General features: G+C 42.6%; 1 protein-coding gene across 2 annotated transcripts in view; it reads left to right on the top strand.

Annotated features, from left to right (window-relative positions):
- RASGEF1C (RasGEF domain family member 1C) overlaps positions 1 to 13,980 on the top strand; it is a 106,535-nt gene extending 92,555 nt beyond the window's left edge. For both annotated transcript variants that reach the window (XM_075164680.1, XM_075164681.1), the window contains 8 exons: positions 2,945 to 3,040; positions 4,136 to 4,238; positions 4,341 to 4,420; positions 5,050 to 5,145; positions 9,737 to 9,832; positions 11,199 to 11,322; positions 12,535 to 12,607; positions 13,015 to 13,980. In XM_075164680.1, coding sequence (XP_075020781.1) covers positions 2,945 to 3,040; positions 4,136 to 4,238; positions 4,341 to 4,420; positions 5,050 to 5,145; positions 9,737 to 9,832; positions 11,199 to 11,322; positions 12,535 to 12,607; positions 13,015 to 13,039 — 693 coding nt within the window. In that variant the 3' untranslated portion in view covers positions 13,040 to 13,980. The remainder of the gene's footprint in view (positions 1 to 2,944; positions 3,041 to 4,135; positions 4,239 to 4,340; positions 4,421 to 5,049; positions 5,146 to 9,736; positions 9,833 to 11,198; positions 11,323 to 12,534; positions 12,608 to 13,014) is intronic.
- Positions 13,981 to 15,181: the final 1,201 nt, after the last annotated feature.

Raw genomic sequence — 15,181 nt, 5'->3', positions numbered from 1 at the left:
GCTCCCACTGAGATCATACATCAATGGCAGAATTTCATCATTGGATGCTGAACACAACAGGAAGACCTCTGCCCAAAGAGCACCAGAATAGCCTGTAATGGTGAAAAAATGGATGGATGGATGAATAAAAAGTGCAACATTGGACTCCTTCCTTCTCTTATTGGAGTCATGGAGATTCTGCAGTTGGTTTCAGGGAGAGGGGAGTGGGCAGAGATGGTGTTTCAAGTATTCTAAGCATTGATCACATCCTTTAGGAAGGAACCCCAAGGTAGCAAAGATGTGTCAGAAACATGAAGTATCAAACTAACCACAGTGAGATGTCAGCAATCTGCTGCCAATATGAGGGACAAGACTGAAAATGAACAGTCGTATCGAAGTAAAATGAAAGAGATCAAATGAGCGCACTAAATGTGAGTGAATTTTGGAAGACTGGGAGGGAGGCAGCAGTGAGTGAAATCAAATTGCATAAAGCCTATGCTTTGGGGGGGAAGGGATACTAAGAGAAAGAAGGAAATGTTCAATAATAAACTAATGTACGCACAACGGCTGTAGCTGTGTCTAGACTTTCAAATGCGGGGCCAGCACAGGATACCCCCAAGATGTGAAGAGAAATTGAGGTTACCAAGTAAACATAAGGAAACATCAGCTAAGGTGGACGGGAAGGATTAGAATGAGAGGCGGAGAGCCTAAAAATAATGGTGGGATGGGAAATCCAAGCAAATCATCTTGCCAGACTATGACAAGCTATTTGACAGTTATGCATGTTCTTCAAATGCAGATCTGAACACTGAGATGCTGCCCAGAAACAGTTCTGTGACTTCAATGAGGTGCATAATAACAGAGAAGATAACAGGCGCAAAGCAGGGATGCACCACTGCGTTGCCTTTTAAGTTCAAGGCAATGTCTTCCCCTAGGAGGATCTGCTTAGTAAAGCAAAAACTGCCGTAACATTTTCACACAAGACATGGCACTAACAAATTATTGGGATTCAAGTCAGCAAGGCTGATGAAAGCAGAGGTAGTCTGCAACTTTTCTCTACCCTTTCCCTGGGCTGACCAGAGGTCTCAGCAATGATTTAGAAGAGCCTCCACATGAGGGTGAGGTATAGCCAAGGGATCGTGTGGGACCTGGCAGAACATGGTACATAGCAGCACAAACCTTACGTGGAGTGACATATCATTCCCCGACCCATGGAGACCACCCCTGTTAACCACAGGGAATTGGCTCTGGTCTAAATTCCCTCCAGCTGGAGATCATATTAAACATCTTTCTTGCATGAGGGCTTCAAAAGGCTTCACTTATGAATGTTGATCAAGCACTTTGAGTTGCAGATGGAAGATGCTAGGGAGGTGCTAAATATTGTTGCCATTTATAAAGCTTAACCTTTAAAAAGCAGTCTGTTTCAACTTTAACTGTTGCACATTTTTCACAAGTTTTGTGGTATTAGCTGTGGTTCTTATGCCCTGGCACAGCACAGCAGTGTTGAGATGGAAATACTATATTCAGAACAAAACCTAGGTTTCATGTACTTTTTTGCTGTAACAAGGAACAATACCACAGAGCGCAAGAAAAGCAACTGCTACGGATAGACTGGGGCTGCTTTGGGTTTTCTGTGTTTTGTTTGGTATTTACGTGCTGCTTGCTGACATTTACCTTTGAGATGCTTTTAAAATATATTTTTTATTGTATATGTAGTCTACTTACAAAGTGGCTAGGAATTTCAGGCTTGTGAAGATTTGCTCCATAGCATGGTACTGTAATTTCTGTTTCTAAACATGCCTGTGTACAGAATCACAGGTGAATATTTTCTTTAATTACCTCGGGAATCATACTAAGCCCCATTTCTTTTAAAGGGATTTTAGTCACTTGTTTAACTTACATAATACGGGTAATCCCATTGACATTAATGGATCTGTGTTTATGCATTGTGATTTTCTTCTTAGCGGCATGTATTTATGGTAGCTCTGGGAAATGATCATCTTAATAAAACAAAAAATCGGTATTCTCTGATACCCTCTAGTGGATGTTAATGAATGTTCAAACAAATCACGTGAACTCCAGAGAGCAGTGTGTCCTAGATGGACAGTCTAAGAATTTAGGGCTGGGACAAGGATTTGAGTTCTTATAATCCCAAGCAACATCTTCAGGCTGTGTGAACTGCCTTACCACTCTGCTGAAGTCAAATTATCTGTTGATCTCAAAGGAACTGGAAGAGTTCAGCCAAGTATCTGCTCCACAGCCTGTATCAGTTATGGGAATTTATGTTAAGTTTCATATAAAAAAAGTGAAAAATGTTCTTCTTGTAATGGCTCTTATCAATGAAGTATCTCTGGCGAGTAAGTGACCTGTTCAAGAGCAGCCATCAAGACAGAGCTGGTCGCTGGAGAGCCTATTATCCTGAAAACTCAATGAGGGAAATGTTTTTTTCCATAAAGAAGCAACTAGAACTGTGTTTTCTTTTGCTTATCTCTTGTTTACTTCACTAAATTATGGCCTCTCCCCTCCAGAAGAGGGCTGTGGGTGATTGCGTTTACTAAAGTGAAGGAAGTCCTGGAATCAAAGGCACAAACGGCGCATGCTGTGAAGACTGTGCTCGTCTTACTTTTTCTGCATGTCGTTGCTGTCTGAATCCTGCAATGCCCCGGCTGTTAATGTCCCAGTGAGCAACAGTGCAGACTGTTGGTGAACGCTTGCTGCAGGCAAACCGGGGCTGTTTTCTACACACTAGTGTGATCCGCGCAGTGTGCCACGCTCAGCTGGACCCGGTGCGTCTGCCAGCCACCCACCTACCCCCTGACTTTTTGAAAGGGGCTCTTAATGCGCAGTCTTACATGTGCATGAGAGAGATGTGGCCAAGTCATTACCTTTGTGTAGTATTTATCTTAGCGATCAGGCAGCTAACTGAAACACAGTTACATGTCTTTCTGTGCTTTTTTCCCCCCAGACTTGTTTCAGTGAACAGAAGAAGACGAGTAACCTTGAGGCCTATGTGAAATGGTTCAATAGACTCTGCTATCTTGTAGCCACAGAAATTTGCATGGTAAGTGAAAAGTATGTGGCATGTTTTATCACATGCCTGAATTCCCAGTTTGAGATCGTACATTAATAAGTAAACCTGGGAATTTATTTCTTATGACCCAGCTAAGCATCTGACGGTAAGTTTTAGCAATGTTGCACTCGCAGAAGCAACCTGATAAATGACAAACATATTGCAAAACAGAGCTGGTGACACGCGGGGATACATGGTTCTCTTGATGTAGTAGGAGCACAGTGAGGAATAATGAACCCTGCAGGGAAAAAAGAGAGGAAAAAATGCCTTGAATTGTCCTGTGAGATTTCTGCTGGAAAAGATTCTAGTGAGCAGTATTTGTTATCTGTCATCCTGAAGTTCTGTTGTGCTTGTGAATTCCCATTGCATGGCTCTTTGTCCTGCTGCCCGTTACTGTAGCTGTGACTAGTGGTTTTTTAACTTGGTAGCGGTTTTAGTTTGTTTCACTTGGCCCCATCAAAATGAAATGAGTATTTTCTCTGTTGAAAAGGGGGTGGAAGGAAGGAATAGTAATAGTATTAACAGCCTAGATAGCCCGTGACTCAAAAGCATTACCATTTGAAGATCATCTTTGGAAAAGGTGGGGTGATTCCAGTCCAATTAAAATGTGTATTTAAAATGCAAGCTACCATTTGGCCTGGCCATACTGCTGAAAGGGCCAGAAGAGGGGAAAGGGATTAATGCTGTGAAACGAAGTCTTTCTGGGACAAAGGTGCTGCTGTTACATGGATGTGAAATCCTGCCCTTAGGAAGGTCTGTGCTGACGTGCCCACTGACTGGGAGGGGGGCCGGCAGGGAGCTGAGGCACTGCTTCAGGGCCGTTTGGGCTGCCCGTCCCAGCGCTAGGACATCAACTGAGCCTGGGAATTGCTGTGAATTTCTTCTGTGTCACTGCAAGGAAAGCTTTGATTTTAGAGACTGCCGGTCACCAGCATCCACTGGATTGCTGGAACAGAATTAGGGCAGTGACTGACAGCAGATGACCCAAGCTGCGCATGGACCCCTGCTCTGTGTGTATCAAATACCTAAAATGCCCTCCAATTCTGCATATGCTTATTACAGATACTCATTTATTTTAATTTGCAGCCTGCAAAAAAGAAACAGCGAGCACAAGTCATCGAATTCTTCATTGATGTTGCCCGAGAGTGCTTTAACATAGGGAATTTTAATTCGCTGATGGCAATCATTTGTAAGTACAGCTTCTAACCAGGTCTCTCCACCAGCTGTCACGGATGAAAAGGGGAAACCTGACCCTGATCCATGGCTTTCTTCTCTTCTTTCTCACTTGTAGCTGGAATGAACATGAGTCCAGTTTCCAGGCTAAAGAAGACTTGGTCAAAAGTGAAAACAGCCAAATTTTTCATTCTTGAGGTAAAAAAAAAAAAAAGGTGCTGATACACTGCTTGAATTATATTCTGGATTTTTTTTGTTTGTGCATGTTCACATTTTTATCCAGGTATGAGATGTTTGTAGACATGTTTCACAGGCAGAGGGCCAGATTCTGGCTGAAGTTTCCCAGGTGTAGTGAGGAAGGTGTGAAGCCGCTGATACGTAGAGGGGAATCAGAGCACTCAAATAGATAGAAGGAGGAAAAAACCCCAAAATAGAAGCCTATATGCAAGTCATAGTGCTTCCACCGATGCCAGTTTTGTTTGGCCACAGACACAACGCTGAGTGTAAAGCTCCCAAGCTATACCTTGGACGTCGAGTGAAAAAGACCCAAGGTTGTTTTTTGTATTGAGGATACCAGGATTTGGCATATACAAAATGTGCAGTCCTTACTCTTCACATAAAAGCTCAGTAAGCTATTACTAGAAAAATTGAAGGTACAAACAGCCATGATCTGTCCTTGTACCTGTGGTTCATGGGGTTTTGTGTGTATGTGGATTTTTGAAGATGTAGGCTAGGCTCTGTTCAGGGTTTGCTACAACTGAGGGTAAAGTTGTCTTCAGAGGACCCAGGTCACTTTCCAACCAAAGTGTCTTCTTTTGTGTATCTAGCACCAGATGGACCCTACTGGTAACTTCTATAACTACAGAACAGCATTGCGGGGGGCTGCTCACAGGTCACTCACCGCACACAGCAACAGGGAGAAGGTAGGTGTGACCACATCTCGTTTATCTCCAAAGGGATGGTGTGCGTTGCTGCTGAGAGTCAGTGGCTCAAAGACTTGATGCAAATGCTTTCCTCCCTTCCGTGGGTCACCGTTGCAAGGCTCGTGCACTGCTAGGTGCAATTGGAAATGTAAATCTGTGGCTGAAAGGACTCTGAAATGGATCACAGGGCTCTCGGACATTGGGGAGCCAGAGAGGGCAGGACACACAGCATGGAGGACTTTGTTGCAAGCATCTCTGTATCCCTGGAAAATTCACATTGTTTAGATTGATAAACCTGAGGGAACAGGTATTCCAGACTAAAATGGCTTTTATTTTGGTGTGGAGCAAGGTGGAACTGCGCTTTTGTTACAGCTGTGCCAGCCAGGCCTCTGTGCAGACAAGCCCCTGTTGTGCAGTGTGTGATTGAGAGAGCACAAAGGGCACGGCACTCAGAGATGCGGTGGTTCTCCATTCACATTAGGGAAAGATGACTTACCACAAGTCCTGCAAAGAAGTCTGGTCTGAATCCATCGCAGCAATTTGGGGTGAAATTCTGTCCTCGTGAATTTTCATTTCATTTGGTTGTTGCTGCCATCTTGGTGAGCAAGAACTGAAGTGTTTTATCAGTGTTCGTGGCAGATATGTAGCTTTCTGAGATGTCACTGATGCTGCAAAAATCAGACTGACGAGAGGTTAGCGCAGGATCCTCCTGTTTTGTGCCCCAGTGTGTTTGTTAATTTTCTTATTTCTCCATTCAATTCTCTTTTTTTTGTTTTATGAAAGAGGGTTTGTTTTTAACATTGCGATTGCTCATAGTCGTAAATGGGTAATCTCTACACACAGCACGGCTAAGGTAGATACTGCGTGAACAAGCATAATATGGGATATAGTATTCATTCACTAAAGGAGCCAGGCCAGATGCTAATCTCGCATCACTGTGAATTTGATGTAAATCTGCTGAAGCTAATGGAATCTCACAGCATTTACAGTGAAATGAGATCAGCATCTGGTTGCAGGCTGACTCAGCTGCAATGGGAGTACGCTGAGTTGTTCTGAAAAGCACTTCTTTGTGCAAAGAAGATGATGGCTTTGGACGTTTGTTGACTGGCAGAGAAATTCTTTTCACTCTCACTCACTGCAGCGAGGACCTGTCAGTCTGAGATGCTTCTGCAGTTTAGTTCTTCTGCGACCATCATATATCTTCAAACCAGTTGCTTTATTGTTTGACTTAATTTCCTGTGGAAGTTAGCAATCTGTCATATCTCTACCCCTAGCTGGTAAAGACTGAGGGCAGAGAGGTTATTAGATTGAAAGGAATCTATTTTACATAAGAAAAAGCCCATATTCTGTTTCCCTTGTGTAGATAACATTAGTTCAAGAAAATGCTCAAGCATATGATTTGGTAGCTACTCACACTGGGTGTTTTACAGTGTCAGATACAGCAGATCACGTAATTCTTGCTGGAGGAATTAAGGAATTTTGTTTCTTTTTATAAGCAAGATTATCAGTTATTTATTTTAATGAGTTTGAATAAAATTGGAAGATGATGATCACTTTTTTGATAGAAAATGTTTTTTCTTGGCAAACTTGTGGCAGAGCTCACTCTGAAGAAAATTTTTATTCAATTCAAATTGAATTGCGCTTACCAGAGTTTGAGATCCCAATCCCCTCCCCTCTTCTCCACAAGTGGCCCCCCCAGAAGCACAGATGGAGGCTTCAGGCCCGAGAAGGAAGGTGCTCTGGAGGGAGCGCTCTTGTCGCAGACCGAGAGACTAAGCAGTGGGTTATGTCTTGCAGGAAGAAAAACTGCCTGTAGGCTCAGAGGAGCTAATATTTAACTGGCAGCCTCACCAGAAATGTTACTTTATTCTCTCCTCAGGGCTGGTGTCTTGGCTGCTGAGTTTTGAACAGCACTCGAACAGAAGCACAGCTCGGGGGCTAGGTGATGTCCCCAGAGGGAGCCGGGGGGAGCCAGTGACCTGGGGCACCCTCCCTCCTCCTGCGCCGCGCACACATCTCGCCCAAACCCCCGCGTGACACCGGCCTTCTGGCACAAATTGCGCTGCCTGATTTCATCACCCGCTCCATCCTCATCCTCAGGGTGCTCGTGCGAGGCGGCAGCACAGGCTGTAGGAGAAGGATCTCAATGTATACCCATGGAGGATCCCCTGACCTCAGTCCCCGCTGTTCTCCTCCAGCCCTTCTCTCTGTGTAAACGGCATAGTTATAACTGCTCGTTACTTGTTCAGGAGCAGGCTTGTAAAAAGGCACGGCAAAGTCGAGAGGCGCAAAACAGCGGCAGAAATAAACCTGCCAAAGTGCAGGGTGAGAGGACTGGTAATGAAGAAGGGCTGATGTTTCATGCAGAATTCAGAGGGGTGTACTTGTTAGGAACTAAGTCTGACTTTATCTATGCAGTCAGCTGAGCTATGCCATCTCCAAAATTAAGTCATTCCACTGGGGAACCCTGCATTGTGCTAATGACATTCCTCTGGCTTTGAGATGTTGGGAGTATGTACAGTGCAGCACTGTGTGTGTTGTTGCCGTCTGATACTACGGAGAAGAACACGTCAGGTCTCATTAGCTTTCTTCCTGCTGCAGGAGGCAGTTGTCCTTCAGCATGTGGGTGGGTTGGGTGGCACAAGGGGCAATCAAAAGGGAATGAAATGTGAGTTTCTGGCACTAACCCGGATTTTATGCTAGCAAAGGGCCTGGATTGAAGCCAACATTAGAGTAGTATATCCACTTTTGTTGCTTTTCCTATGGAAATTTGGAAAACAAAACATAGAGGGTAGCATATTTTTATGCGGGAAATAAAGGGTGACCCAAAGACAGAAATCCCCTGGAAATGTGTAGAGAATTGGTATCCTAGGGTATGTCTTTGACTCCTTTTGGATGCAGATGAGAACAAGCTCTACCCACGCTCTGAGCTGACTGGTGGCTTTGTAGCTGTATTAGCATGGCATTGAGCCCACATGCACACACCTTCCCTCTCAGCAAGGCTTTTCGTTTACGTTTAGTACCACTAATGATGGTGAGCTAGCTCCCAGGCAGTGAGGAGCAGGGCAGAACAAGCTCGCATCTGCCTGCAAAAAATATGTAGACAGAACCTGGCCATAATTTCTAGCTGGGGATCAGTGTCTGGCTCCATCTCTCTGTATCTTTTCACCTTATAAGACTGGAAAATAACAGCTGCCAATCCTGTTCTGGGCCCATTTCATATCCCGTTGCAGCTGATGTATGGCATGAGATGGAATAACAGTACGACGTTAAATACTTAACTAAAGGATTGCTCCCTTGGCTGGTCTTGCATGCCATGAAGGCACTTTGACTTTGGTGCATGCTTAACAAGTTACATTTCAGTTAATTTACAAATAGAACAGTGGAAACATTTGGACGCTCTACCATGCGATGTGCTTTCCTTTAAGTTCATGGTGACTAAGTTTATATTTAGTGGCTTAAAAGACAGGTGTTGCTGCCACAGGAAGATGCTCACAGAGGTGGCTGCAGACCTTACAGCTCACACCTTCCAAGTGGCCTTTTTCTATCACAGTGCCAGTGCTGGAGAGGTGGGTAGATTTGAATATTGAATCCCAGAGCCCTGGGGGTCACCTTTGTCATGGACTGGTCCTTTGTGTCATCCTTCTATTCCCGTTGAGTTGTGACACAAGAGGACCCAGGGAGTCTGCTGCACTCTGTGTCTCTGCTGAAGTGCTGGGGATGCGCTTCAGGAGCGCTATTGCTGCTTCCTGCCATAGAACATCTGGCATCAAATTTATCCCTGCTGTAATTCCATTAATGTTAAGAGTCTTACCTAGAAGTAGACTACTTCTGTAGCAAATTATGACCTGACTCTGATGGCTTAGAGAGAAGGCTTGGATCACTGCTATATGCCACTTTGCCCTGGATGATGCCCAGGGCTTATTTTGAGCACTACAATGGCAGTTTCCTGTCAACTAACTTAATATTTTCAATCCTACTGTCTGCAGGTTAATTTGGAGAAGCAGGTGGTTCTAATCAGACATTACAAGGAAATTACATGCCTCAAGAGGTAGCCATGCATGGAGCTGTTGAAAAAGAAACAGCTCCTGATTAACTGTTTGTAGACAAGTCCTTGGTCATCAAATTTTATTCTGTCTTTCCTTGTTCAGGGACAATACTGGTTCTTTCGTTCCCAGCTGTCTTTAAACGGCTCGATTTGTGTATTCAACATCTTTGCTTATAAAGACCCAACAGAGAAAGGAAGAGTTCTGCAATTTTATTTTGCTCTTTGCTGTCTGATCTTGTTCATCAAACAGTGATGCTGTTGATAATAAACTGGGTTATTAGCATTTTCTTAGTCATGTTATTCTGCTCAGTGAACATTGTGTTCAGTTCACATTCATTTCAGCGTACATCCTCCTGATGTGTCTGAAAGTGTCTCTATATCCTACAGCCCTTATGCTTGCCTGTCACTGTACTGTTTTTTAAGTGCACAGCACACTGAAAAGTTAATATTTCTTTTTTTCTCCTCTCTCCTGATTGAGTTCTTCTTTCATGCAGAGAAAACACTGAATTGGAAAGATAATAGTTATGTCATTTCTCTTCACAGATTGTGATCCCCTTCTTCAGCCTATTGATCAAAGACATTTATTTTTTGAATGAAGGATGTGCTAATCGCCTTCCAAATGGACACGTCAACTTTGAAGTAAGATCTGAAAAATGTTTTTATCTATCCCATTCTGACAGCACTATCTGAGGCCGTTTGCCTGCAATTTCAGTGCAGACCAACAAAGACTGAATATGCCAAAAGGGACGATCTCAAGTGACTGTGTGAAGGTTAAACCAATCCCAGAAGATTTTTTAAAAGAATTAATATGTATGTTTTATATAAACATTACAAGCAGATCATCCTAACTTGCTTGATGTCTGTTGGCTGCTAGAAATATAGTGTCAGTAGTATAAATGCTATAGTTATGGCTTAGAGCGGAAGATGACTTTTTCAGAGAACACGGAAAACTGTTTTTCCTATACACACACACACAGAGAAACAAGTCAGTATAAAATGCTTTAGACTTTATTTTATCTGCCTTTTTAGCCCTTTTTCTTTTTTAATAAAGAGGTTTGGCAAAGTAAGACATAAATTACTTGTGGTCACTAGAGAAAAATTAGAATACAAGCAGAATTACATATAGAATACACAGTCACTGTGTCCGTGAGATAAATGTCATGCTGCTGATGTAAGGATTCGAATGTGTTATCTCCTGCCTGTAGGTTTTACACAGAAGAATTTCTATTAAATGCAGTAGAAGGATTTATATTCCCTCACAGCCCTGGCACTAGGTAGTATTAGTCACGTATCCTGAGTAATCCCGGTTCTGTGCTGGAGCAGATGGTTTTATACCAGTACACCTTGTTGCTAGCGGCAGTGTGCAGGCCCTCGGGTGGCCTGCATTGTGCCGTGCATTGCGGTGGCTGTGTTCTTGTACGCCGCTGGAGGGGCAGAGGTGGGGTGTTTCTGAAAGAACTGCCCAGTGTCAATGAGAAAATAGTTTTTGAGCTCTCAAATTCTTTGTAAGTCATTTCTTCAGCATTGCTTTGGTTGCATTAAATTTCTTCTTCAGTTATTGGCATTGTGAGATAGTGAGTAATGCGTAAAATGCCGAGCCTGGCATTGCCTTAGATTATATCAGAACTGTTACAAGACCTGAAGAGTTGTGAGGCGTTGGAGTCTCTCACTTCATGTAATTTATATCTAATTCTGCTCCCTCTGTTCCATCAAAGTTTGTCCTCTATTCTTAAGTACATATGTGTAACCCGTAACTTTGTTCATGGATACATTTTCATTTAAGTACAGAGTCGGCTTGTCAGAAGGGACATGGTGCACCCTTTCCTCTCTCTTTCCCCTGTAAATGAACTGTGAAAAGGTAGCCATCTAAAACATACCAGGCTCTTTTCTCCTTATATCCTTGTGGTTGGCATGAGGGATCCTGGATCCCAGTCTTCTGCTTGGATGTGGTTGTTCTAGTGAGATAATCTTCCTGTATCCGAGTGGAATGGTTTTATGTTTACAGAAATTTCTGGAACTGGCTAAGCAAGTAGGAGAATTTATAACGTGGAAGCAAGTGGAATGTCCCTTTGAAGAAGACCCTAACATCATCCACTACTTGCATACTGCTCCCATTTTTACTGAAGATGGTAAGACTCTGTACAATCTCTGATCACTGAAAACATGTCTCTTCGTCACTACTGATTAACACCCTGATCCATGCTTTGGTGGTCTCTGCCACTGACCAGTCCCGGTTCTTTCCTACCTTTTCTGTCATGCAGCTTGTTTATCCCCAGTCTATCAACGTATTTTTGCAAATACAACCTTCTAGCTCATGAAGCTGCTGCCTGATTGCTTTTCTTTTGTCCATAGCTTCTCTGTCAGGCACTGTCTAGGAAGTTGCCATTGTGGCCCTATTTGTGTAACCAAGAGGCCACACAACCATGGCGCGGACTGCTATGAATGTCAGCTGTCCCTTAGCCGCTCATTCCGTGATTGATGGAGCCAGAACTAACCTCTTCCACAAACCAACACTGTCATCTCTTCAGTGAACACAGCCCGGGGCGATGGTAGTCCACTGACCTCCTCCACTACAGCAAAGAAATACGTTATCTACAGAAAAGAATTTTTAAGAAAAATATTTTCTAGTAATTAATTTAAGCTGTAGCTATGAAAGCCCTGTTCTGAAATTATTTCTCTGATTGTCTTTTTATACTTACGTGTCCTCTTCAATTTGGTATCCAGCATGTCAGACCGTGTCATTTCATACCAGTTCATGTCAGTTGCCTCTTGGTACATTGTCACGCACAGAATTGTCTATAGCTATATTCCCGTAAGCTATACTGGTGCTGGGTTTATTTTTTCTTGCTTCTATAGGCAGTTTTCTGTAGTAATCCAAGTTAAGCAGACCAGGTAGTTTTTATTTCACAGACTATTCAGAACACAAAATACTGCTTCAAAAATCCTGCCTAAATCCTAAGAAGAATGACGCCAAAATAGAATAATTAATGTGATTAAAGTAATACGTAACAAAAGGAGACAGGATGGAGGCATTTGTTCTGTTTTTAGGTTCTAAAGGGACAGAAAGTGAAAGTCAGGGTGTCTCAGAAGTGGTGTTTAAAAGTACAGTTTTCAGGCTGCTGGACCAAAAAAGGGTGACCTCAGCCCACTAATTGTTTGCAGCTTTTCTCTCTCATGCCCTCCCCTATATCCATACTGCTTTCATGAGCAGCCCTTTGCAGAAGCCACAGCATGAAGTTTTAAAGTTTCTCATCCTGTGTGGTACAATATAGGACATACAAAACGCAGAGAGATAGAGGGTTACTGTTGCTGTTGGAATAACACGTATTTACCTTTTCCAGGTTTGTATCTGGCTTCTTATGAAAGTGAAAGTCCGGAAAACCACACAGAAAAAGACAGGTGGAAATCCTTAAGGTAACCACTCATTTTATCAGCTCATTTCTAAAGTACCTCCAAAGTGCTGCACTGATAGTCAAAGCTTGTGAAGTGCTGGTGACCTCTGATGGAGGTGTTTTCCATTTAAGACTAATCTACAGAGCTCAGGCTGCACTGATAAAAGCTAATCGTAACCTCAAATTATCCACCATTTAAAGAATACCCTCCACTCGTGCGTTTATACAGTGCTGTACCCGTGCAAAAGAGGCCTGGGGAGGATGAAAAATGTCCTAGGTTAACTGGATCTTCCTACAGTTTACATCTCTCACAACAGATGTATAATGGCTTGGTGTAAGTGAGAATCTAAAGAGAGTGATTTAAAAAAAAACAAATATAAAGCTTTATATTTGCTTTTTTTTCATTGTTCTTATGTTTTAAATTTACAGATCCACTATTTTAGGAAAGACTTGAAGATTAAGAGATTATTGCAGTAGGTCAAGGAAAAGAAATCTGCAAACATTTTGCACTACTGATTCCAAAGATGCCTGTTTGGGATTTAGACAATTTTTTTTTGTTTGAGTTTTTTGTTGGGTTTTTTGACTGCCTAACGTGATGGATGAACTGGATTCATCCACTGAAATCAACAGAACTGTGTGCACAATGACGCTTTTCTAACTATGAGACATAGAGAGGAAGGACAAACAGACTATTTGTGGCTGTGCCCAAACTGCGTCAGGATCACTGTAACTTTTGCCTCTGAAGGAAAACGTAAGAAAATCAGGAGCGTGGAGAACCATGGTACTGCAAAAAAGAATGGAAAAGTATAAAAAAAGGAAAGCAAAAAATACACATGAATATTTCAGAAGCAGGTGCTTCAGACAGCAGCTCTTTAAGCCCTCTGAGGATTGTAAAATTAAATCAAACACAGACACAGCAGCAATCTGGTTAATTGCTGAATGAAGAAAGAAAAACTTAATCTTACATTAGCAGTCCCCCAGCCTTGTTGAACAAAGCACGGACTGCTACAGGTATAAGCTTCCAGCGGATGAAAACTGACATCGCTCGCTCATATATATACATGTATGTCACATATAGACCACATCAGCATGGGACAGTCGTACAAACCCCATGAATTTTTACAGAGAACAACCTGAAGTATGACTATTGCTTAGTTATTCTTCCCACCACTGTTGTTGCTTTTCTTACTGTGAATCTTGGCAGACCTGAGGAGGGCACAGAGTATTGCCTAAAGACCCCCCGCCACATCTAAAGTTGAAGAAGCAAATGACTCTGCACTCAACTTCTCTCTATTTAACATTATGTGGTGTATTCCCCAATTTTGTTGATGCTGAGATGCATCTTTTAGAGGGTTTTATCACACTTAAAGAAAAAAGATACTGCATTACCATTTGAAAAAAAAATCTGTCAGGTTCCAATTAATACAGTACTGTTTATTTTGCAACGTGATACTAGGAGGGTAGGAAGGGGGAGGTAATTGCTCTGAATTTGGGAACTACATGGTATACTTTAGAAAGACAAAGGGTTTCAGACTAGAATGAATGCACTAAAGAATTTGTCATTCATGAGCAGATAACCATTTTTCTCTTTTTTATTTTTAGAATCTAAACCATGTTCACCATTTCGTTACAGGCAATATGAAGTAAGGACTATGTCTTTGTTTAAAGTTGTACAATGATCAAGGTGCTACTGTAACACATATATTAAATGATAATGAACTATACGGATATTAGATTCAAAACTAAGCCCTAAGAGTAGACTAATTGTTTGTATGTGGAAGGAATGTTCCTACCTGCCCCAGAAAAGACCTCAAAAAGCTTAGATGAAACCTAAATGCCACATGATATCGAACTTTGCATTTCATTACTGATTTGATGCTGGCCTTTTCAGATGTTCCCGTCTTTCTCCGTCTACAACAAAAGAATGTAACCCTTTCTTTGAGATCAGTAATAGTTTTATTTCAATACAGAGTGATTCCAAGTGGCTGTACTGTTTTGAAAAATGAGGCTAATCACAAAACCCATGCATTTAGCCAGAAAACTGGAGCTGTTCCTGCCCTCTGCCAGGCCTCAGAAGTTATCCATGCCTGAGTGAGTTGTTGAAATGTGAGGCATTGGTGAGCTAGTGTTCGAGGGCAGCTCTGGCAGTTGAGCTGAGCGGGAGCACAGCAGCCTGAGACACGCTCCATGTGATACACTACAGGTTTGCAGTGGCTGCAGTGCAGTTCTTACGCTGGGTTTTGATCTGTGAAAACCGGTGCAGTCTGGATCACGGAATCCACTGCTCTTGGAGTTGCTGAGATGAGCAGGACAGCTTTTCCTAGATTTGCGTACGTAAGGGCTTGAGGCAGAACCGCAATTCTCCTTCTCATGTAGGTCTGTCAGCGCGTGAATTTAAACAGGGGGAACATGAAAACGTCATGTGTTTACTCAAGCTTTGTATGGAAGAACTAAGCGTAAGGATGGTACGACATCATTCCAGCCAGGGAATGATCACTATTCTGGCGATACTGTTAATATGCTGTTTGCTAATTTTTGTACACGAGCCGAGAGCTATACAGAGAAACGTACATACAAAGCCATTCCTTCAAGCAGA

This window comes from Calonectris borealis, chromosome 15 (assembly GCF_964195595.1).
Source record: "Calonectris borealis chromosome 15, bCalBor7.hap1.2, whole genome shotgun sequence".
Classification (NCBI taxonomy): Eukaryota; Metazoa; Chordata; class Aves; order Procellariiformes; family Procellariidae; genus Calonectris; species Calonectris borealis.
The sequence above is the reverse complement of the archived record's forward strand: the minus strand, read 5'-3'. Positions and strand labels throughout refer to the sequence as shown.